Below are 25,745 nucleotides of genomic sequence, written 5' to 3' on the forward strand. Positions count from 1 at the left end.
CTCAATCGTGATACATCGGCTATCTCGGATTCCTCCGTAAGATATTTATGAAATAAATCGTCTGCTGATCCAGAGTGGTACCCAACTCTGTCAGCCGGAAATAGTCGAAATAAGCAAGCGTCGTGAAGACTGTGATGAGATGAAAAACAACAACAGACATATATAATTTAACCAAATTATTGTAAATAATTGTAGAACAACTGTCAAAATGGCCTGTGTGAAAACAATCATTGTGACGTTTATAACGGGCATTGCGTTTGCAGATATTGGTTTGTAGAAATAATTGTATACAGTCAAGTTACCATTACCGGGGTCCATAGCGGATAACTTTGATGTTCAAGACTGCGTATCGCGATAAATAGTTGACATTTTTAGATGATATTTTGCACACAGTATCTTCAAGGCCTGTTCTTTAAAACGCATTGATTGAGTCGTAATCGGAGCTACACTTTGTCAAACATTTCAGTATGTTTTGCTGATATGTATATACGACTTTGTTGACTTCCGTCTCGTTTCCAAATCGAGGTTGAACATTTTTCGGGCACCCAATTTTTCGCTTCCACATGCTATAACTCTGTTGGAAAGTAAGAAGTTTATGCATTAATTTAAAGGCCATTTAGTAGTCTTTCTGCCTGCAAAAGTCAATTTCAGTTTGTATTCGTGTTTAAGATTTTGCAACACCTGTCCTCAAATAAAATTAAGAATTTGGGAAATAATATTTTATTATATTAAAATATATGCAAATCTTCTTGATTCTTACAATAAATGATATCAATCTTAATGTTTTATTTATTTTCCATGTTCAATATTTATAAGTAGATATGATTCAAACAATTTACATGGTTTATCAGTGTTTTTTTTCATTCAAAATCGGGTGCGGTAACCGGATCCATTCCCAATGGAAAAAAGTATATATTTTTCCCAAATGGGAGCAAAAAATTCCCAATTTCCGAAAAAGATTTTTTTTTTTTTTTTAAGATACCAATATTGTGTTCATCTTCCATCCAAATAAGATCAACATTAGTAAATATAATACTGGACACACTTGTATCCTCAATTTTTGAGCATTTGTTAGCAAAACAACAACAACACTAATTTCCAAATTTTAGTCAAAACGCCGCGAATTTTCCCAATACAAAGGGACCAGGCCCCATTCCCAAAATGGTGAAAAAAACCCACTGTTTACAAGATGCCCATAGCTTTTCTATCTTTTGAGGATTTTTAACAGATAATTCACACAAGAACACCATGAGTAAAGTGTGGATACAAGTTCACATATAGAAAACAATTAATAACAAAAAAATGAATATAATTTATAACTGGTAATATAACTTGGTCATTGTAAACAACACATTTTATGTTTTGACAGTTTAAATAGTGTGTTAGATGCCCCCTGAGTGGTTTCAGTCACGTGATCCGTTATGGCTACAACTGATCTGTTAATGTATGAATTCTGCGGCGAAAAAAGGTATCGCAAATACATTTTGCCTGCGTTTAAAAATAAGACAATGTGCTGAATCAATAAGCAAAGGTATTATTTAATTAAAATTGGGTAAAAGAAGTCTCAAAACATTTATTGCTTTTCACCAGAACAACTTAATTACGCTACTGATCCGGTAATGGTAACTTGACTGTATTGTAAATTTTAAGATTTCTAATCTAAATGTTCTCATTTGACATTTCTCATTTCTGTCAAAGTTTCAAAAGTGTCATTTTAATGTAGTGATTAATCAATAATCAATTTCAACATTGGTTTACTTTCACATTTATTTTTTCAATGCCAGACACCAACCGTTTGGTTTCTCTCAATCTTGACCTGTTGTTGCAATAATTCAACTCTCAGCTGTAGACCCTCCAGGTAGCTTGGTGTTGCAGTGATAATAGCTTTTTATCCCCCGCCAAAAGATTGGTGTTTTCCGTCCTTCATTTTGCCTGACCATCTGTCCCAACATTTTCATATTGGCAAAGTATATCAATTCAACAAATTGGCTTGTTTCATGTAAATTTGCCACCTGGATTCCAATTTAATCGGTAATATGAGTCACATAAACTATTTTCTGGCACAAATAAACACGAACAGTTCATAACTATATCTGTAATGATTAAATTATTATATACAGGGCTCTAGCTTGGCTCAGATTTTAGGGAGAAGTCACTTCTCCCTCAGCTCACAGTAGGGAGAAGTTTTTAGAAATAGGAAGAAGTTTTCAGAATCAGGGCCCTGGGGAAATGTAGCGATCGGTCCAAAATGGGACTTATTCTAGCAGACGACTAAAACATAAGGTTTTGTTAAGGCTGTTAATAACTTTTAAAGATAATCAGTCAGCTGTTACATCTTAAACTAAAAAAGAAAAACAATTAAAATAACTCATCTTTATCCTAATAAAAATGTTTGTCAGAGAAACAAATATGCATTATCACTTTTATCTTCAGTGGATAATTACATGATATGGTGTGCTTGCAGAATGATGATTTTAATCCAAGTCAGGTTTTTTTAGGCCCGATTTAATATTCCCAATCTCAAAATGAATACTTTTTTTCTCAAAATCTGCTCAAAAAAATTCCCAATCTTGAAAAAAAACGCTAATGAAATCAGCTGTTTTGCTTTTTAACAAAGCGTTCATAAGTCTGATCCGGTCTCGTACGGGTTTTAGTCTATACCTCGATTGGGATAACATTAGCATTGTTCGTGTAAACAATATTCTCCGAGTTGTTCAGGCGCTTATTACATTTGCGATGAAATTCAAGGTTTTTGTGATTTGGCTGAATGGAAAAGTATACCTTTTCCCAAAATTCTGCTAAAAAATTCTCAATCTGGAAAAAAAACGCTAATGACATCAGCTGTTTTGCTTTTTATGCCCCCCTTCAATAAAGAGAGGGTATATTGTTTTGCTCATGTCGGTCGGTCGGTCCATTGGTCCGTCGGTCCGTCCGTCGGTCCGTCCACCAGATGGTTTCTGGATGATAAGTCTAGATCGCTTACGCCTAGGATCATGAAACTTCATAGGTACATTGATCATGACTCGCAGATGACCCCCAGTGTTCTGCCTTGGATGCGCCCTTGCGTCATTGGCGCGAAAATAAAAGATTTGTCCCAACCCGTTTTCTGTATATGGGTCCGCGGGCGCACAGGAATTACGAATAAAAACTAATTGATTCAATTAGTAAGTCGGTAAAGTAATCGAGTGAATGTGTAACTAGAGCGAATTATTAAATTGGATGTGACGTCATTTTGCAGCTAATGGTTAATTTACTTTAATAACAATTGATTGCAATGGTAAGTTGAGATTATAACAACCAATCAGCTGATATCAAGGAAATTTTCACGCCTATCAAAATGGTGGAAAGTGACCGGCCGAAGAAAACAAAATCCATTTGAGTTTTTTTCCTCCGGCAAGTAAAATTAGAAAATATGACGATAATAATAACAACACCCCAACAGAGTCTTCCCAAGTCCCAACATCGTTTAGCAATGACAAAAAAGTCTGCCCTTAACGTACATTCCAAGTCTTCGAAAATTGTCTTGGTCACTGTTTGACAACAACAAAATGACATGCAGTTTGTGCATAAAGCACAAAAAAGAAAATGCCTTAACTATCGGTAATTCTAATTATCAAACAAGTACTTTGACACGCAATGCTGAGTCCAATGACCATCAATCTGTTCAAAGTTTTGTAAATATAATGACAATTGTTTGACAGTTTTAAAAAGTTTTTAAAATGTTCAAGTTTGAATTAGAATGTTACATCCTGTGGACTGGCTGTAAGAAGAAATCAAGCAAATTTAAGAGTGCAAGTAAAAGGTAATTTGTTTTTGAAAATTTAATTCTGCTACAAATATATTTCTGTGTCCCCCAGATTTTTCCTTTTCGTCCCCACTTTTGTAACCATAAAGGGTCCCTGTCCCCAACAGTAAAGATTTATGGCAGAACACTGGACCCATATTGATTTTCAGGTCACTAGGTCAAAGGTCAAGGTCACGGTGACTCAAACCAGTAAAATGGTTTCCGGATGATAACTCAAGAACGCTTACGCCTAGGATCATGAAACTTCATAGGTACATTGATCATGACTCGCAGATGACCCCTATTGATTTTCAGGTCACTAGGTCTAAGGTCAAGGTCACGGTGACTCGAACCAGTAAAATGGTTTCCGGATGATTACTCAAGAACGCTTATGCCTATGATCATGAAACTTCATAGGTACATTGATCTTGACTCCCAGATGACCCCTAGTGATTTTCAGGTCACTAGGTCAAAGGTCAAGGTCACAGTGACTCTAAAGAGTAAAATGGTTTCCGGTTGATAACTCAAGAATGCTTATGCCTAGGATCATGAAAATTCATAGGTTCATTGATCATGACTGGCAGATGACCCCTATAAATTTTCAGGTCACTAGGTCAAAGGTCAAGGTCACATTGACTAGAAACAGTAAAATGGTTTCCTGATAATAACTCAAGAATAATTAGGCCTAGGATAATGAAACTTCATAGGTACTTTGATCATGACTGGCAGATGACCCCTATTGATTTTCAGGTCACTAGGTCAAAGGTCAAGGTCACAGTGACAGAAAACGGATTCACACAATGGCTGCCACTACAACTGACAGCCCATATGGGGGGCATGCATGTTTTACCAACAGCCCTTGTTAACAAAGTGTTAATAAGTCTGATCCGGTCTTGTACGGGTTTTAGACTATACCTCGATTGGGATAACATCGGCTTTTTTCGTGTTAACAATATTCTCTGTGTTGTTCAGGTGCTTATTAAATTTGCAATGAAATTCAATCTTTTCCTGATTTGGCTGAATGGAAAACAAAAATGTCGCGCAATTTGAAATATTAAGTGAAAAAGATTCCTAAGCAAAAACCTGGTGGCCAAACGAAAACTGTTGATTTTTAAAAGCAAGCGTCATTAAATAAACAAACATCGTTATCAAGTACAAGTCCTCCCATTGAAACTTCTTCCATTGTTAATAATAGATATTTAATAACAAGTGACTCATCCTTGATTTCCAAAAGCAAAGTGTTGACTGATATTCAACATTTTGAAAGCTTTTGTTCTTCAGAAGAAGATGAACAGCCTCCTAATAAAATGGTGCCTGATGTGACTGAAGACTTTGTATGAGCTTATTATGTGCAAAACTGTTGATCATGATGGTGTTTGTGATTAAAGATGTTGAACTCTTTCATGTAGTTTTATATCCCCATTTGTTTTCTCAATTTTTTGAAAATGCCTATAAAATTGCCAATTTCAAAGCCATGGGCTATCTTCCCAAAAAGCTGATAAAAAACCTGCAAGTTTCAAACATGTGAACGGTTCATGGAAATGTTGATGGTAACAGGCATCGTATTTGTTACAATGTATTAGGTTGATTGAACTCAATTTAATAGACATACATGAGACATATTTTTATGCCCCCGAAGGAGGGCATATAGTGATCGCACTGTCCGTCTGTCCGTCCGTCCTTCACATGTTGCGTTTAGGTTTCGAAAACTGCTCATAATATCTATGTCGCTTCAGATGTAACTTTCATATTTGGTATGCATGTATATATATGGACAAGGTCTTTCCATACGCACACAAATTTTCACTTTTGTGACCTTGACCTTGAACTTAGGGTCAGCGTTTAGGTTTTGAAAAATGCGTTTAGGTTTCCAAAAATGCTCATAACTTCTATCAAAGCGTTTATCGGGGGCATATGTCATCCTATGGAGACAGGTCTTGTTTACAGATTTTATCAGGAAGAACATTGAGCTGTACCAATGTTCTCATAAAAGCTCAAAGCATTCAAGAAGATATATCTTGACCTGAGGCACACTGTTGATAAAAGTTACATCCTGGCAGACCTTTTTACAACATCCTACTCAAATTCGTACCTGCCTGATCCAGGAAACCTTGTAAACCGTAATTACTCTAAGACTAAAATATTTTTAAAATACAGGTGTCCGAAAAATTAGAGACTTGTATTTTATGTTTGTCAATTATTGTATTGAAATAAAGACAAAAAATTAATGTCCGATCATTTTGTTTTGTTGTTATCTTTTTTCTCTGCTTTGAAATAAATACATGTACAACTTCACATCTTTAAAAATCACTTACCCGAAATAAGACATAAAAAATAGAAACATTAATCTTATTGCTTTCTTAATACAATAATTATTTTAAACGCTGTTGGAACAAACCAGTGTTTATTACCAGTTACCCATTATGATTAACGAAAATGTAATGGTCAGTTGCCAATTTTTATCCCCCGCCAGAGGCTGAGGGATATTGTTTTGGCGTTGTCCGTCCGTCCGGCTGTCCGTCCGTCCGGCACTCTTGTGTTCGGAGCCATATCTTGGAAGTGCTCTGGCGGATTTCATTGAAACTTTGTATGAGTATATATATGCATAAGAGGATGATGCATGCCAAATGGCATTGTACACCATCTGTTAAAAACAGAGTTATGGCCCTTTGTATCTTGAAAAAATGCTTTTTACTATAGGCACTTTTGTGTCCGGAGCCATATCTTGGAAGTGCTTTGGCGGATTTCATTGAAACTTGGTATGAGTATATATATGCATAAGAGGATGATGCACGCCAAATGGCATTGTACACCATCTGTTAAAAACAGAGTTATGGCCCTTTGTATCTTGAAAAAATGCTTTTTACTATAGGCACTTTTGTGTCCGGAGCCATATCTTGGAAGTGCTTTGGCGGATTTCATTGAAACTTGGTATGAGTATATATATGCATAAGAGGATGATGCACGCCAAATGGCATTGTATATAATCTGTTAAAAACAGAGTTATGGCCCTTTGTATCTTTAAAAAATGCTTTTTACTATAGGCACTTTTGTGTCCGGAGCCATATCTTGGAAGTGCTTTGGCGGATTTCATTGAAACTTGGTATGAGTATATATATGCATAAGAGGATGATGCACGCCAAATGGCATTGTATATAATCTGTTAAAAACAGAGTTATGGCCCTTTGTATCTTTAAAAAATGCTTTTTACTATAGGCACTTTTGTGTCCGGAGCCATATCTTGGAAGTGCTTTGGCGGATTTCATTGAAACTTGGTATGAGTATAGATCCCGAGCCAGAGGCGGAGGGATATTGTTTTGGCGTTGTCCGGCTGTCCGTCCGTCTGTCACTTTTGTGTCCGGAGCCATATCTTGGAAGTGCTTTGGCGTATTTCATTGAAACTTCATATGAGTATATATATGGATAAGAGGATAATGCACGCCAAATGGCATTGTACACCATCTTTTAATAACGGAGTTATGGCCCTTTGTATCTTGAAAAAATGCTTGTTTGAGTGTCAAATATAATATTCTTGTGTCCAGAAGCATATAGGCGGGGGATATCAATTCAACGAATTTGCTTGTTATGACTTTAATCGGGTTGTAAAAACACATTATCAAAGGGTCACCAGATAAGCGAAAACATGGCTGAAATCTGGTAAAATAGAGCTGTTAAATTGACTCTCCGAGAATGTGGAGTCTTTAATTATGGACAAAATTTTGTATTTTGGCCTAAAATAAGGGGGTGTCCAAAAATTTAGTGTCCAAAATCTTAGAATAATTAGGGTAATCACTTTGAAACTCGTAGTGTTTTCTTCAGTACTAGAAAGCCCACAACCTAAGCTTATGATATATTATAATGGCCATGAGAACATTGAGCAAATGAAAAACACATTTAAAAAAATAACTTATATATTTTAGTAATTCAACCAGATGAATGTCCAGGAATGTACTGTGGCAGAATGAACATTGGACCAGCTCGCTACTCAGATTGTGGGGTAATGTCTCTATTTTATTGTGACTTTTTATTTAGATTAAAGAGACACAGTTTATTTTTATTTTCAATGTAAGTGTAAATAAAATAAATTAATTTGTTATTGTTTTTGCAATGGACCCAGTACTTGGTGTTTTAACTGTGTTAAGATAGATATTATATTTACAATGAAAGTAATTTAATGGTTTATAACAGAGATTGGCATAGGGTCAAATTTTGGGGAGAAGTTACTTCTCCTTTGAGTGGGCCTTGACTGGGAATCAGGAGAAATCAAGGAGAAAGCATGAATTTTGGTTAGATAATATATATTTTGCATTAAGTTGCATAATTTCACCATTTTTTAAGTATTGAACACACATTTTTAGCGAGGCTGTTTTCGGAGAAAACCCGAGTTATTGTCATAGCCTGCGCGTCGTCCGCCATCAGCCGTCCGCCGGCATCGTGCTAAAACCTTTACATTGGCTATAAATTCAAAGTGCTTCCATCTACACTTTTGAAACTTCATATGTAGATACACCTTGATGAGTTCTACACGCCAAACCCATTTTGGGTCTCTTGGTCAAAGGTCTAGGTCACTGACCCAAAAAAATTCTGACAAGCTTTTGCAGCAGAGCGTGGCACCCGTTATGCGTTGCTCTTGTTAAATTATAAATTCTTTGCAATGAAATATTTTAATTGTTAATTAAATTGACCATAAGAAAACTCAATACAGGATATTCCATTATGACAAGTTCATTTCGGCCATGCTCCGTGAAAAGGGTGTTTAAGTCATGTGCGGAAAGTGTTTTCCCAGAAAAGCCTGTACAGTCGGCACAGGCTAATCAGGGACGACAATTTGCGCACATGAATTTAACCCCCATCTCACAGAGAACAGCCCATTTATGTTCAAAGGCCTGTCCTCGAGGATATCAAGCAGAGAACTCTGTCTGTGGTGAATGCACGAGCTCACCCGACCTCTACGATTGGCTCTACTTGGGATTCATGGCCATCACATCCATACTTCTACATTGCTTCTTCATAGATTACACAAACGTTAAAAAAGAGTGAGTATAAATCATGCTAAATGAAAATGTTTAATATAAAACTTTCTTTTTAAGTATAGAGTTTGGCATTCAGCTGTAGTATTGGCATATATTACTGGTGAACATGCATGTCCGGTTAATTCATTTGAGTTATTCAGTAACTTGATTGCCTGTTCAATCCAAAAGCTTTTATTTATTCTTTAAAAGTGGCAATTGCTTCTTTGACTGGTCATATTATTGGTGCAAGGTTATTATGTTAATAAAAATAAATGACTATTATTGTTAATACTAAATCCATATTAAAAATGAAAAAATATGAAGTCATTTAGGCAATGTTGTCTGTACAAAATAACAACATGATCAAATTTTTTGTCAACATGCTTTCAGGTCTCTAGTTGTTCTTCACCTGTCGGCCGTAGTTGAAAGCGTGATGGCCGCCATATTGACGCTCCTGTTGGCAGACCCGCTTGGTTCACTAAGCCTGCGCTCATGCCCAGTTGCCAGGCTGCAGGACTGGTATTCCATGCTCTACAATCCATCGCCTAACTATACTACGACCTTGCATTGTACACAGGAGATTGTTTATCCCCTGTAAGTCTGGGTTATTGTTGAGTTTTCTTATTGAGCCTTGTTCTGGGAAAACTGGGCTTAATGCATGTGTTTACAGTGTGATCGTAGATTAACCAGTTCAGTCCCCGCAGGTTTATTAAGGAAATCCTCTCTGCCTAATCTGGATTTTTGTTAAGAAGACTCTGCCTTGAACAAAAAATTCCCTAAAAGTGGAAAGTGTTGTCCCTGATGACTGAGTGATCAGCCTGTATGGACTGCACAGGCACTTTACATAGATGCATGAGCCCCAGTGTCCGAGAAATAGGCTTAATTTGTGTCTTAAATTATCAACCAGGGTTGTGATTACTATTCCTTTCAGCTAATCGCTTCTTTCATTAAGTTTCATGATTTTACAAATACTGTAGAGTTGGTTTTATATTGCCTGTGTTAAATTTTAAATTCTAAACTTGAGCATTAAGTATGTTTATCCCAATCTTAACATATATATATATGGGCAGTGTTTTGAAAAAACTGGGCATAATGCATGTGCGTAAAGTGTCGTCTGAGATTAGCCTGTGCAGTCTGCACAGGCTAATCAGGGACGACATTTTCCGCTTTTATGACATTTTTCGTTAAAATGAAGTCTCTTAGCAAAAATCCACTTTAGGTGTAAAGTGTCGTCCCTGATTAGCCTGTGCAGACTGCACAGGCTAATCTGGGACGACACTTTACGCACATGCATTATGCCCAGTTTTCTCAGAACACGACCCATATGTGTTCTTACCACTCTTAGCATTTGTGTTACATGTATATAGCAGTTGTCAGCGTTCTAGATAAGCTGCATATCAGTGTAATATACGCATTAGAAAAATGAAGATACGCTCAATTTATCATTTCCGTGCGTACATTTAAGCAAGCCAATATGGACTAACGCAAATGATGTAAATTCTCTGCATACAACTTAAACAAAAAAATATAAACAGCTGATTGTCTTTTGTCAAAATATGAGACAGGTTGTATTAAAAATTAGAGATAATTGGTGTGCTGGATTGTATAAATAATTAGCCAGTTGGTATGAATACTCTGTATCATCTAGACGCATGAAGAGGTCAGCATGGCTTCTTCGAAGCCAAAACAAATTACTTCTCAAAGTAAAATTGTTTCTTTTTATACGGCAAAAGTTGTATCGAGTAAAAACATTGTACTGCCAATACTGAATGATTTAATTTCCTCTGTTTTCAAATCAAAAAGAAAACACTTAACACTAATAAAACAACTGTTGAAAGTTGGCAAAAAAGTTTTCCATGGCTCACGGTGGTGGAAGCCTATAAACCAAGCACAGTTAAAAAAAAACACTTTACGAAACCTGCTACTATGAAGGAATACACATAGTTAATGGTTTATTGTGTTTAACATGATTAAAGTAATGTGTCTGTACCCCGGCTATATTCTTTTACTTTTAGCAAATTACCCTTCAAGCAAGGCAAAATTTGACAATTTACCCCCATGCTTTGAAAAGTGGGGGTATTTACCCCCATGGGTAAAAAATTATCTATAACTCTGAGTTGTATTACTAAATGGTTCAAAAATGTGTTTAAACAGCCTTTTGTTGATGTGCGATACTGTTTTACTAACCTAAAGAATAAGCATTTGCAACGCTAGTTAAGTCATGACATGTTAACTTAAGATCCTAGATTAAGTAATGAAATGTTCATTAAAATTAATTTAAGTTGTCTATTTTTACATTCATTTTAAATTTGGCTTCTTAATGATAATGCAAATTAATGACTTTGGGAATAAAACAAAAATCTTTTTTAGCTGTCCTAAAGAGCTCTGTTGTTGTGCATAGTTTGTCACCTTTAGCTCGTTATTGCGCTAAAGGCCACATTTTTATGCAATCTTGAATTGTGCAAAGTTCAATTCTTGTGACCAATAGTAGATATCCAGGTCAAATAATAGAAAATTTTTATTACCTCTCTATGGGCGACATTTATGACTCAATGTTAATGAAACTTTGTCAGAATGTTTATCTATATATTATCTAGTTTTAATCTGGGTCAGGTGCATTAAAAACTAGGTCACCAAGTGAAGTACTGAGGCAAAATTTATCTGTCAATCTTGGTGAAACTTGGTCAGAATTTTTATCTTGAAAATATCTAGGTGAATTTTTAATATGGGTCAGACTCTTGTGTTATAAAAACTAGGGTCAAGGTCAAATCTTGGAAAAACTTTGTGACCACTCAAGCGGACACAATTGTTACCCAATCTTGGTTAATCTTGGTCAGCACATTTTTTTTGAGAAATATATACACCAAGTTTTAATGTGGGCCACATTGGTTCTAAAATAAGGTAATGAGGTAAAATCTTTACTTAGAAAACCCATATCACCACTCTAGGAGCCTTATTTATGATTCAATCTTGGTGAAACTGGGTCAGAATTTTTTAATGACAATATCAAAGCCATGTTTGAATATGTCTATAGTGGGGTCAAAGGTGTACTTTGAACTTAGGTGAGCATATCACAGTCGTTGTGGCCCTCTTGTAAAAAAAAAAACAACATGCAAATTCATCCTCACAAATCCAGAGCTTTCCACAGGAATACTTTAAGAAATCAGCAAGTGACTACTTACCTTTGGTCCCTTAAATGTGTTTCAGTTCCTTTGATTTTCTGAGAAAACTCATTTGTCATCCGGGCCTTTCCTGAGAGCCTTTAAGCACAGTGGCACCATATACCTACATTTTCAAATCAAGGGCACCTATGTGCCTGAATTTCCAAATCAAGGGTACCTGTGTGCCTGAATTTCCAAATCAAAAGGTACCTATGTGCCTGAATTTCCAAATCAAAAGGTACAAATGTGCCTGAATTTCAAAACCAAAGGGTACCTATGTGCCTGAATTTCCAAATCATGGGTACCTATGTGCCTGAATTTCCAAATCAAAGGATACCTTTGTGCCTCAATTTCCAAATGAAAGGATACCTTTGTACCTGATTGTCCATTTCAGGAGTACCCATGTACCAACATTTCTATTAGTATCTTTGTGTGCTTGTTTTAGCTTATGAGTAATCTAGATATTAATATGGGACATATACTTTAAAGCAAGAAATCAAACAAATTGCCAACTGTGGGTCTATGCCTCTGTGCCTAAACAAAATCTTGTTTAAGCAAGAAGTTAAATTTAGCCAATTGAGGTCAAACTCTTAGTTTATAAATAAGTGTTGTCCCTAATTAGCCGTGGCCTCAGGACTGCACGGTCTCACCAGGGAAGACACTTTACGCACATGCATTAAGCCCAGTATTCCCAGACTGAGGCTCATACGAGTCGTGTTCTGAGAAAACTGGGCATAATGCTTGTGCGTAAAGTGACATCCCAGATTAGGGACGACACTTTCCTCTCTTATAACATTTTTTGTTAAAATGAAGTCTCTTCTTAGCAAAAATCCAATTCAGGCGGAAAGTGTTGTCCCTGATTAGCCTGTGCGGACATACATTATGCCCAGTTTTCTCAGAACACGACTCATTTATTGCTTTATGGTTACAGGTACACTATAGTGATGATCTACTATGCCTTTTCCCTGGTATTTATGATGTGCTTACGGCCATTCATCAGCTACCAGTTTGTGGATTGCCTGGGCACTAAGTCGATCTACGCTGCACTCTATTTTCTGCCGATTCTTATTGTTGTACAGGCTTTATTGGCTGGGCTTCTGTGTAAGTCTTTTACTTCATTGAACAGATTTATCATTAATATTGCTTGTTTTTAGAATTGTGTTCAAATTTAATCACTTGTCTATATATTTTATTATTCTAACTTATTGTGATTTTAATGCCTCAAATAAATAAATGTAAGCAGGTTAAGATGTGAAAAGGTGTCTTCTCTGCTAACAGTCAAAATATGTGTGTTCTCATGTTAAGAAAAAATGACACCAGGGAGCAAAGATTAATTTAAAGCCATGTGAACTATTTTTAAGTTCAAACACAAGACTCAATTTTAGCTCGACTATTATATATGAAATATATATAGTAGAGCTATCCTACTCACCCCGGCGTCGGCGTTCCCGTGAGCGTTGGAATGTTAAAGTTTGCGCACCACCTCAAGTATTTCCTATGTCCCTTGACATATTGCTTTCATATTTTGCATACTTCTTTACCAACATTACCCCAACCTATAAACAAGAGCAGACAACTGTATCAAGCATTTTGTAAGAATTATGGCCCTTTTTCCACTTAAAATATGCATATTATTGATAAATCTATGTTAAAGTTTGCATACCACCTCAAATATTTTCAATGTCCCTTGACATTTTGCTTTCATATTTTGCATACTTCTTTACCAACATGACCCCAATCTATAAACAGGAGCAGACAACTCTAACAAGCATTTTGTAAGAATTATGTTCCCTTTTTATGCCTTAGAATATGCATATTATTGATAAATCTATGTTAAAGTTTGCGTACCACCTCAAATGTTTTCTTTGTCCCTTGAGATATTGCTTTCATATTTTGCATACTTCTTTACCAACATGACCCCAATCTATAAAAGTGAGCAGACAACTCTAACAAGCATTTTGTAAGAATTATGGCCCTTTTTCCACTTAGAATATGCATATTATTGATAAATCTATGTTAAAGTTTGCGTACCACCTCAAAAATTTTCTATGAACCTTGTCATATTGCTTTTATATATTGCATACTTCTTTACCAACATGACCCCAATCTATAAACAAGAGCAGACAATTGTACAAGCTATTGCTTTCATACTTGCAACACTTCCTAACTATCATAAGGGGACTGTGCAGGCAAAGTTATGTACAATGTAACTCTAGCATTTTGACAGAATTATGGCCATTTTATACCTAGATAATTTAACATTTGGTTAAGTTTTGTGTTTTGGTCCAGTTGACTCCTCTAAAGTATCATAGCTATTGCTTTCAGACTTGTAAAACTCGCTTACTATCGTAAGGGGACTGTACAGGGCAAGTTGCATAACTCTGGTTGGCATTTTAACAGAATTATGGCCCTTTTTTGTCTTAGTAACTTTTCATATTTTGTTAAATTTTGTGTTAAGATCCACTTTACTTCTGAAGTATTAAGGCTATTGCGTTCAAACTTAAAATATTTTCTTACTATCATGAGGGTACTGTACCTGGCAAGTTGACTTTGACCTTGACCTTTGAATGACCTTGACTCTCAAGGTCAAATTAATAAATTTTGCTTTAATTGCCATAACTTCTCTATTTATGATCAGATTTGATTCATACTTTGACAAAACAACACTTACCTGACATACCACAATGGACTCCACCCAAACCATCCCCATGCCCCACCCCAGAATCCCCCACCCCAATTTATGTTTTTTTTTCTTATTTTTGAAAGATTATCTTATAGATGACCACACCCCCACATTATACCCCCCTCTCCACCCCCACCTACCCAAAAAGATTTTTTGTCTTTGAAACATGGTAAAAAAAAATATTTTTGAAGGACCATCCAACCATCCCACCCAAGCTATTGCTATCAAACTTGAAATAAAATCTTATTAGTTTGTTTTATGTCTTTACAAATGCTCAATATATTGTGGAAAATATACCTGAACTCAGAATCATATATTAAGTACAACCCCTTTTTCAAACATAAGCGATCAATATGTTTCAATTATGGTCCTCTTCCACTTAGAATATGACCATATTACCTTGACCTTATTGAATATGAACAATTTCCCAATGATGGCTTACGTTATACTGTCAAGCACTCGAATAGTCGAATGCGCTGTCCTCTGACAGCTCTTGTTAGATTGCCCATGCAAAATAAAGCTTTGTGTTTGAAACAACATCGTTTTGACTTTTCTTGAAGAATGTGATGATAAAAATGGGTTCTGTTCAGAAAATTAAATAGCAAAGTAGCACAGTAACCCAAAGATAGAGAGACTGTTGTGTTGTTGAAGCCTGAACTATTTCTATGTGTCCAATATTTTGCTTTGTTGTTTCAGATTACTCATTTCCCTACATTCTCATTATTGTTACCCTGATAACAAGTGCCGTCCACCTGTTCAGGACTGTCCACTCGGTGAGTAGTCTGGGGCCAATGTCTATAAATAGCATTAACGCTGATAATATTTTGTGTTTTCAATGGGCCTCACCTTGGGAAAAGGGGCTTTAATGCATGTGAGTAAAGTGTTTTCCCAAATAAGCCCATGCACTTTCCTCACTAAGAAGAGATTCACTTTAAATGAAAAATACCATAAGTGTCATCATGATAAGCCTGTGTGTTGTGCACAGGCTTATCTAGAACAACACTTAAGGCACATGCATTAATACTATTTTTCACTCAAATGTATTTTTTGGTTGATGATATCAAAAACTTTGAAGTAAGTAACAACGGTTGATTAAGTCAAACATATAAACAAAGCATTCAACATTACACTAAACATGTTTTAATGCATTCCAAATTTGCAGTAATTATGATAAAATGAATTTACAAACATGCCTATAAGAAAATGTATCTCATCCTTGAATAGTTTTATGTGTTATTAAAAGCAAACATTTGATTTTGCGTTACAGAGCGTCAAAGATCTTATAAAAGAAAACCTGACGGACGCCCGTCGCCTAATTATTCTTATCTGCCACTGGGTTCTACACGGATATGGAATTATATCACTTACCGAGCTAAAGAATCCGGAACTTCATGGGCCAGTGCTGCTACTGGTCTTTTGCCCTACAGTTTTTTATGTTACAACAACAAAGTTTACAAATCCGAGTAATTTACAAACAGCGGAATAATGTGTTATTTTTTAAAATTATACAGGAATTATATAAGTTATGAACAGTTAGAACATTCATCAGATATATTTATTGTTTTAATTAGCATTTTTGTTACGAGTGGATATTGTCAACATGACTAGGTTACAGTACATGTATGATATCATAAAATATTATTGCGTATTTATGTATTGTAAATTTTTGATAGAATATTTTAAAGAAATATATTGGCGTTTAGATATGGAAAAACCAGTTGGGTGGGTAGAAGGGTGGACTTGCTGGAAAAAACTCCACTGTAATTACAATTCCAGTAAAGTTTCATTATCCTGACGTGTGCAAACGTTTTTGGTCTATGTTGATGAAACTGAACACTAAATACATACAAGGGGCACAACTGCATGTAAAGCAATGTTTTGATAAGAGTTTATTCTTGGATTGATGTCTTATTCTAACTTCACAAAAAAGTGAAACTTTTCTCACAGTTTCATTTATACCATATGTGCTAATGAAAATACTTTCAATAGTACTATTAACATCATCTTTACTGCCTAGCTTGTCATTGTTTGCAACCTGGAAATGAAATCAATTTGTTAAAGCAATTTAAAGACAAGCATTAAATCAAAATGCTTGTGTTGAGAATATAATATAGATATACTTTCACAGTTTATTGCTTTACATCTATACATCTGTACAAGGCATATTGCTGCAATAAAGGAATCTAGGTTTATTATTAATGATTTAAAAGGATGTCATATTAGCCTGGGGAACACCTTTGTTTAAAAAACGATTACCTGCATTTTATCAAACATTTCACTTGCAAGATTAATGTTTTCATATGCAGTAATTCTAACAAATACATTTTTGTGTAATTAATAAGAATACATAATCTTTGGACGATATTTATTAGCATTTCCTTTATTCCAAATTTAAACTTGTTTGTGCCATTAGATTTATTTTTTTTAAATCTGAGTATTGCTAGTACATAACTTGCCTAGCTATTTGTCATGAAATCCTTTCTATGGCCATTCTCCCCCTACCTTTGATGATTCCAGCAGTTGTCAGTTACTGGCATAAGTGAGCTTATAACTAGTTAACCAGCCCTCCCATGAAATGTTTAAGTTGGTAAACTTATGGCCGTGATATTACTGAAATACTGTTGACAAGGCAAACAATCCAATCAACAAAAAACAAACATTTTTGAGAGCAAGTATAAGTACATGACCACCAGTATGTATCAGGCTAATGTAGTTTTGCTCAACATGCTCATGTATGACTTTCAGTCAGTACACTACTTGTTTATTGATGTGACATGTATAATTGTTTGAGTCTCGTCCTGGGAAAATGGTGCTTAATGCGAGTGGGTAGTGTTGTCCCAGACTAGCCTTGCAATCAGGGAAGACACTTTCCATTTAAACTAGTTTATTATTTAGAAAAGACTAAACAATTTTTTTATTGAAATAGAAAATGTAATTCCTCATCTGGGAAAACATGTCACCCACATGCATTAAGCACCGTTTTCCCAGAGACAACTCAGTTTTTATTTGTCGGCTTCTGTGGAAAATCTCAATTCATATGACTATGTCTACCTATTTTCTGTTTTTATTTTTTCAGAAAGACATTCCTTAAAAAACATGAATTTGTCTTGATTCATTGAAAACTATCAGAGTTGTCTTCACACATTTGAAGACATGCATATGTTTGTAAAGTACTTAAACACTTGAACATTTGATAACCCATGTTATAAATGAGTAATTGGCTGTGCCAAGAGGACTGGAAATATTTTCATAAATAAGCTTTGCTTCCAGAAAACCGACCTTAATGCATGTGGATAAAGTGCCGTCCCAGATTAGCACGTGCAGTCCACACAGGCTAATCAGTGACATCTATTCTGCCTAAACTGGATTTTTATAAAGAAGAGAATTATCTTAAGACCAAAATTACAATAAAAGCAAAAAGTGTCGTCCCTGATTAGCCTGCTGAACATTATAATCTAGGAAGACACTTTACACACATGCATAGTCCTGATTTCACATAGTGAAGATCAAATCTAGGCACATGATTTTGCTAATTGTGTTCATGTACAGGTACATTGTATATTGCATTTCATTTCATGAACACTTGAACATTGCAAGGTTGAAAATGGTAGTAATACTAATAATTACCTTTGACAAATTGCCGCATAATGCCTCTTTCAGTTTATATGCTGGAATATTAGCAATACTTTATGTTATATGATGTTCATTCCCTACATTTGTGTATTTTCATTGTTGATTCACCTATCTTTATGTTTGGTAAAAATGTGCAAGGCTTAATAAATATCATTTGTTATTGCGATTTATTACAATTTATTTGTTGTTCCAACATTTAACCTTCAAAACTTAAACTTTGAAATACTACAAAGATTTAGCACTTAAAGACCCTGTATCAGTAAATAAACTTGACTTCAGAAGTTTTTGAAATCTTATTCATTTCTTTAACTGTCAAAAATTGTGATTGCAATGGTTACAGAAATAACAAACATAACAATGTCATGAAACCAATATTTCAATGTTTAACCTAATAAATTTAAATAATTTTGCTATCCCATCTAGGTCTGCATGTAAGCTACATTCAAGCAAAATCGCAAAGCAATACCGATTTTCCTCCTATTTTTAGTAACAGTGCCATTGACCATAACCAGACTGGCCAAAAATGGACTGCATTATACGAAGCCTTTACAACAAAAATCGGCACAAAATCTCCATCCAAACGTGTGTTTACTGGAAATTATATTTCATTATATTATATTTCAGGAAAAGTGACCTTGATCTGAGTGGTCAAGAGAGGCAATTCCAAGCTTGATTTGTTTTATGTTCCTACACACAAAATTCAGTGTAATACCTCTTACCAAATTTAGTGTATTACGAGTAATTAAGCCATTTGTTCTGTTTAAAGTAATAGTGGCCTTGACATTCACCAGACACGCCTCAAATACAATGCTAAGCTAGGTCATCATGCAAGCTTGCTATGTCTCAAGTTTCATTAAGGATCATTAACTAAAGTTAGCGACCGCAAACATACTGTTTAATGTTGCCAGCCTGGACAACATACAGCAATCTCATAACCAGGATTTTCAACTTCATTAAAATCAGGTTTTGAAATGAAAGATTAATCTAGATCCTGTGATAAATCAGAAAATCTTGGTATGTTGTTAAAGGGCCATATGTTGAATATGTATGTTATTTCCTTTTTTTCAAAGGACAAAAATTGTGGTTGTTATGGTTATAGAAATAATCAAATACTAAGAAACGGATCCTCGATAAACTAGAGCTTAGAATATTTTGCAGACTGCACAGGCTAATCTGGAACAACACTTTACAAGCATACATAAAAAACTATTTCCAGATCAAGACTAAATTGCAAATTGTTCCTGTACCATTTCAAAAACAATGCACCTTTACACTGTCTAGACAAAACAGGGTGCATGATTAATGGGGTTTACACACTTGCTGGACAGAATGAAAACACACTGTAAAAACTTAATTTTTGCAATTATATCAAGTTATTAAAATATGTTTGCAAAAATCTTTAGTGCATAAAAGGCAGTTTGTGCTGATATCTTAATACTCCAGTCATTCTAGCCTTAAAATGGCCAAAGGTAGAAAAAATTGCAAAAGAATTGATTTGCTTGTTTTTAAGTGTTTAAATATATGGGGAATCTCATGAAAAGGTTTAAAATTATTTATCTTTGGCGGAAAGTGCTCAAATTTGTAACGAAACAACATGCCTTGAACTTCAGCTGAAACCAGTGGAAATTTACCAAAAAATGCATATATGAAATGCATCTGGTCATTAAGCATTAGTTTTCATTGTTTTTGAAGCATATTCGACATACAAATATGCCAAGATGCTGGTGATGATCTTTAAGTCGACTTCTCTTTTTATTTTGACTATATTTATCGTATGTCTAGGGTCAATTTACCCCACCCTCTTCTTTTCAACAGTGTCCATTAATTGTTTTCTCAAAATCATTCACCTAAGATCATTTATTGCAACCAGAAACATTTATGCAGCCCAGGGATATCTCATTTAAGTAAAAATAAGCCACTATATCTAACTAAAATTCCTTTTCATATATTCACTTCACCCATTTTATATCAAATACATATTAAAATAACTGTACACAAATTCGCGAAAACCATATTTTTGCCAAGCCTATATTTTCGATTTGTTCAATATGAAATTAAAAAGCATATACTGATTTGATGTCATTTAAGATAATCATTATCTGTATATAAGAATAACATGTTAGAGTAAAAGGATATGTAGGGTCGCGAAAACATATGATATAGTATTGTAGTAATTGGTTTGAATACATTGTAACAATTTTAATTAAGCGAGCAATTTTTTCTCTCTTAAGAAAATTAAAATTTCGGCTCCAGTTCTATCAATCACAAGACAACTTGAAAAATATTTACAGTGATTTTTTTGCTAAAAATTACCGCCGATTTTTGATAAAATCTATGGTTTTTTTCCCAAAAAGCTGACCAAAATTTCCCAATAAAAGACCATTTTCCTAAAACAAAAAAAGCCTCTTATGACTTATGATTTCTTAACTCCAGATCTCAACTTTTTATTTAAACATCCTACAAAATATATAACTTTAATTTAGTTCTTTTTGTTGATAAATAAGTCCCAAATTTGCCACTTTTATCAATTAAAACAATCCCAATTTAACCAGACTCCTTTTCCCAAAATGGCTAGAAAAAAACCTGAACGTGCACTTTAAAGCAATTTTAATTCTGTTACTTATAATCATATTTATAATACTTAATTTTATGGTTTATCACACTATTTTCTCAATTTCATGGTTTATCGCATAATTTTTTCATTTGTGTCGAAAAACCATGTGTATAGTTTAATCATTTATTAAATGAATGATTAAAGTATATTTTTGTATTTCAAAGTTTTTCACATATACAGATCTATTTTGATACGTATTATAGAAAATAAACATCCACAATCAAATAAACACATTGGAAAATCTGGCATTGTCTAATTTGAAACAATAAATATATATGCGCACACTAAACGTACTGCATTCTAAAGACTAAATATAATTATTTAAATCTATACTCTGTACTTATATACATATTGCATCAATTATAACGTGTCAATGCCATTTGTTACGGAAACATGCCAATAAATGATGTGTATAATTATTGAAAAAACTGAATGCTTTCAAATATTTTCATAAATGCATTGAATCCTTTTACATTTTTTAAATCTTTATACAGGTCGTACATATAATACGTTCAGGTCTCAGACACAATTTCGTCATGATCATTGACGTCGGAGGAATTTGAACAGTTTCATCGACAGTTCCCACAGCCTTGTGAACAATCAAGTCCATGTTTCCTGCACGTATATATCGTTGTGAGTCACAACTTTGTTGGCAATTACAGCTTATTACTTTGAGTAGAGGTTCAGGAGCAGACAGAAGATGTTTCCTTACTGGAATTAATTTGTTGTTGGATATATCCCAGCCCCAATCTACTGCATCCAGTGTGTTGTTCCCACGCCATATCTGTGCCTGTAGGTATGTGCGCAGTGATTGAAAGCGAAAGGAAGCCGTTTTGCTTGACAAGTTGTGCAAACCTTCTTGGTAAACTTCCGGAATCTCAGGATATCGAGCCCTTCTCAAGTATCACCGTTGTTGAGAAGAATTATTGCCTCTTTTCTACGAGTTGTTATCTTGTTAACGTCTGGTTCTTCTTCATTAAATTTCTCAATGACCTGTCTGAACTTGGGACTGGTTCTGAAAGCTTCAGTACGGCTTCTTTGCTGATACCATATATCATAGAAGTCGCATCACAACCTGTGTATGCATGCATGAACGGAAGCATGTTGCATAACTCTGGTCCAAGGACATTCTTCTTGATATCACCTACTTTCTTTGTCTGATTTGCTCGCCTTATATCTGATTTATACGATTTAGCGTAGGCGTGAAAAAGCAGTCACACTTGATATCAAACGTCTCATCCGATCTTAAACTTTTTGTCCGATTTAGCGTTGAAAAAGCAGTCACACTTAATATCAAACGTCTCATCCGATCTTAAACTTCTGCTTTTCGCCCGTCATCCATCATACATTGCCCTGCAACAAAAATGCTGAAATAATTGATTGCATAAATATATTTTAAATATAATTTCAATACATACAACTGTAACAGAAGTAGAATAATGTTAAATAAGTATTTGTGTTGCCTCCAAGTATTTTGAATCAGTGTTGGTTTCATTTTCTGCGTCCTTTTTGATTTTGAAAGATATGTTTATTATATAATAGCATACTTCAGTATAATAAAGTACGTCCTGGGTGGTACGAGTTGCAAAATGTTGATAACCAATTGTGAACAGACGCAATCCAAATTTCACTGACTAGCAGTATAATTATTTTTTTAAATTATCATTTTTCTTATTACAATACATGACATATTCCTAAAATGGACTATTCAGTAAATATAACATACCATGCTGAATGATAAAGATGACCAAAGCTACTTGAACTTTTGGTCATGTCACATACTTTATACACTACTGCGTCTTCACAAAAGGCAACACAGAATATCAAACAAAGGAAATGGGATTTTTAAACTTGAAACTATATATATTTGCTTCAAAATTAAAATCTGTACATCAAAGTAATAATTGTATACAGGAGTTATAGACAATCAACGAGTTGTGCGCTCTTACTATTTTCTGAAAAATGTGTTATGTTATTGGACTATGTGTATGCCTTATTGTGATAAATGTTTAAAGTTCAAATCATAGGGGTACATAATGTATTTACAAATTGCAGTGCGTCATATAATTTAATTTTAGCACTATATGACATACCTTTATGCTACATATTTGACCTCTGGTAACACCCTTATATATCGGACTCAATGTTTTCGCAGTATATGAAATGCTTTAAAGGGACTTGTGCCAATCGACAGATTAACATCCCTACACATTCAGAGAAAGTGTAAATAAAAGTGTTTTTTTTTTTCAATAAATTAATTTGAACATTCAATTCGTTTTAAGGATGTTAACATAAATTTTAATAGTTTAATAAAAACATTCTATGCATGTGAATGCACCATTACCTTTGCTTAAAAAATTCCCAATGACCAGCCCCCACTGCCTTCTTTCAACTTCCCTCGTCGATGTATGAACCTAGAAAAGAAGTTGTTTATTACTTTATATTAGCCTCATTATAGTTCATTCATTATATATCAAAAACTTGTTGCCTTTGTACTGCATTATTCTCTATAGAATGTTTGCAACAATTTCAAAAGCTTACCGATTGCATTCTAAAGATATGTGAGGGTAAACATACCATAGTAATGATATTTGCAGGTAACAAGCCACATTAAACAAGAGTAACTGATTTCTTCCGCAATCTGTATTTCATTGATCAACGTGACCTGAAATGGAGTTAATATAGAAAATATTTAATGCTTAGCAACTTCATGTTCATAATAAACGTGTTCAAATAAAAAATAGAATGAAAGGGACAAAATAAGAAATAATATTTTTCACAAATTTTGCGAATTTTGACAAAAACAGGCTTCCGTACTTTTAGCAATTGTGCAGAATTCGGTTTACAGGTTGTCCAAAAATGTATTTACAATGATTTCGGTAAGTGTCAACTGTCCATTTGTCTTTTATATGTAAATAAAAGTCTACAAAGAAGTATAAACAACTCAATATCTCAATATATAACTTGTTGCATGTTGCCATGTGTTTGAAGAGGGCTCCTTCTTATAATCTTGTTTCAACTAGATTTCTTCTAAAACATCGGCACTATTAAGTATTGCTCAATATTGAAAAATATCAATTCACATCACTTAAAATACAAAACTTCTACTTACCGTCTTTATAACCTTAAATCACAGTTGATACCACATCGATCAGCAGAACTGTCAAACTGACTTTGCCCGCCATGTTGTACTGTTGCACGTCACTTTATGACGTCATATTTATTGGAAAACCATGTATGGTGTACTTTATTTGACATCAGAAAAATTCGCATTTTTCGCCATTTTTAGCGTTTAATTTTAACACTTTCCCCATTGAGTTGAGACTTGAAAATAACACTTTGTATTAATTAGACATAGGAGAATACGACCCATACGGAATCAATTCTTTTGCAATTTTTTCTAGGTTAAAAATAGACCGACTGGAGTATAAGATTTAGGACTTTCTTATTGAATACGTCCAAATCGGTGCCGAAATTTCACGTTGCGTGCAGCAAAGCCGTGTTTTTGAATGACTGTAAAAATCCAATTTTCATCCAAGAACACAGGCTTATTAAATTAAGCTATTCAAACGTTTTTATGCCCCCGGTAGGAGGACATATATTGATCCGACTGTCTGTCTATTTGTCTGTCACACTTTGCGTTTAGGTTTCGAAAAATACTTATAACTTCTATGTCCCTTGAGATATAACCTTCATATTTGGTATGCATGTGGATATGGACAAGGCCTTTCAATACGCACACAAATTTTGACCCCTGTGACCTTGATGTTGAAGTTAGGGTATGCATTTAGGTTTCGAAATCTGCGTTTAGGTTTCGAAAAATGCTCATTACTTCTATGTCCCTTGAGATGTAACCATATTTCGTATGCATGTGTATATGGACAAGGCCTTTCCATACGCACACAAATTTTGACCCCTGTGACCTTGACCTTGAACTTAGGGTCCATGTTTAGGTTTCGAAATCTGCATTTAGGTTTAAAAAAAACTCATAACTTCTATCAAGCGTTTATAGGGGGCATAAGTCATCCTATGGTGACAGCTCTTGTTCACATTTCCACAAGTCCGTAAAAAATGTCTGCAATAGTTGAAATTCTTAAGAAAAATTGTTTTAAAAAGTTGTTTTTTTTAAATGCACTACTTACTGGTGTGTTTACATACATTAATATCCATTTGTGAACCCCATAAAGTGATCCTGCACCCTGAAATGTTGGCTTCAAATATCACAGGATTCTATTTGTTTTAAAATAGTTGAAAACATTTATTTAAAGACCATCATTAGCATACATATTTCAAAGCCAGTATCTCACTTATTTATATATTTTTTAGTTGTTCGCTTGCCAACAACTATGGTTAATACCATGTGTATCAAGCCATTTTTCCTAACTACTATAAACCTGATAACTGCTGCATCTGCCGTATCCGCCCCAAGATAGAGTTGTATAATTTATGCAAAAGGGTTGAGTTCTTCAACTATTTTCATTCACAAATGGAAACAATGTGAATATAGTGTTAAATTGAATATTTTATAACAGAGTGTATATAGAAAAGAATCAATAACCAATGTTTGTATTATATGTGTCGCGGAAGAGAATGTTTATGAATGATTTAAATAGTCCACTATCTGTTGTGTCTTAATGATGTGGTATTTTTGCTCAGCACAGGTCATTCATAATCTGAGACTATTAATAGATGTGGGGAAAAAAGTGCTGCTTATCAACAAGAGATATGGAGTCAGATACACTATCAAGCGTCTGTTGGGTAATCTTTTTGATAGCGCTTGCTACTACAGCAGGGTTAAATTTGATATGTCTGGGTAATGTTATGTTCTTTTGTTCTCAACAGATAGCGGCGATCTCTT

At 34.6% G+C, this 25,745-nt stretch overlaps 1 protein-coding gene and 1 long non-coding RNA gene across 2 annotated transcripts; one reads left to right on the top strand and one right to left on the bottom strand.

Annotated features, from left to right (window-relative positions):
- The first annotated feature begins 64 nt into the window (after positions 1-64).
- On the top strand, positions 65-18,433 carry LOC127873668 (JNK1/MAPK8-associated membrane protein-like). Its single transcript, XM_052417590.1, has 7 exons — positions 65-269; positions 7,705-7,781; positions 8,669-8,820; positions 9,187-9,390; positions 12,889-13,058; positions 15,337-15,413; positions 15,908-18,433. Exons 1-7 carry the CDS (start codon positions 209-211, stop codon positions 16,124-16,126), a joined length of 960 nt encoding a protein of 319 aa, XP_052273550.1. The 5' UTR covers positions 65-208; the 3' UTR covers positions 16,127-18,433.
- Positions 18,434-20,996: 2,563 nt separating this feature from the next.
- On the bottom strand, positions 20,997-24,316 carry LOC127875307 (uncharacterized). Its single transcript, XR_008047360.1, has 4 exons — positions 24,000-24,316; positions 23,465-23,552; positions 23,232-23,301; positions 20,997-22,240 (listed from the first exon to the last, which is right to left on the bottom strand). It is a non-coding gene; the product is annotated as an uncharacterized LOC127875307 (long non-coding RNA).
- Positions 24,317-25,745: the final 1,429 nt, after the last annotated feature.

This window comes from Dreissena polymorpha, chromosome 3, assembly GCF_020536995.1.
Source record: "Dreissena polymorpha isolate Duluth1 chromosome 3, UMN_Dpol_1.0, whole genome shotgun sequence".
Lineage (NCBI taxonomy): Eukaryota > Metazoa > Mollusca > Bivalvia > Myida > Dreissenidae > Dreissena > Dreissena polymorpha.

What these genes read in the sequence shown, in the direction of transcription:
- LOC127873668 (XM_052417590.1), top strand. Translation starts at nt 209, where the DNA reads ATGGCCTGTGTGAAAACAATCATTGTGACGTTTATAACGGGCATTGCG. An exon ending in CTCGCTACTCAGATTGTGGG is followed by an intron (nt 7,782 to 8,668) that starts GTAATGTCTCTA and finishes TTATGTTCAAAG; the next exon opens with GCCTGTCCTCGAGGATATCA. An exon ending in CAGGAGATTGTTTATCCCCT is followed by an intron (nt 9,391 to 12,888) that starts GTAAGTCTGGGT and finishes TTATGGTTACAG; the next exon opens with GTACACTATAGTGATGATCT.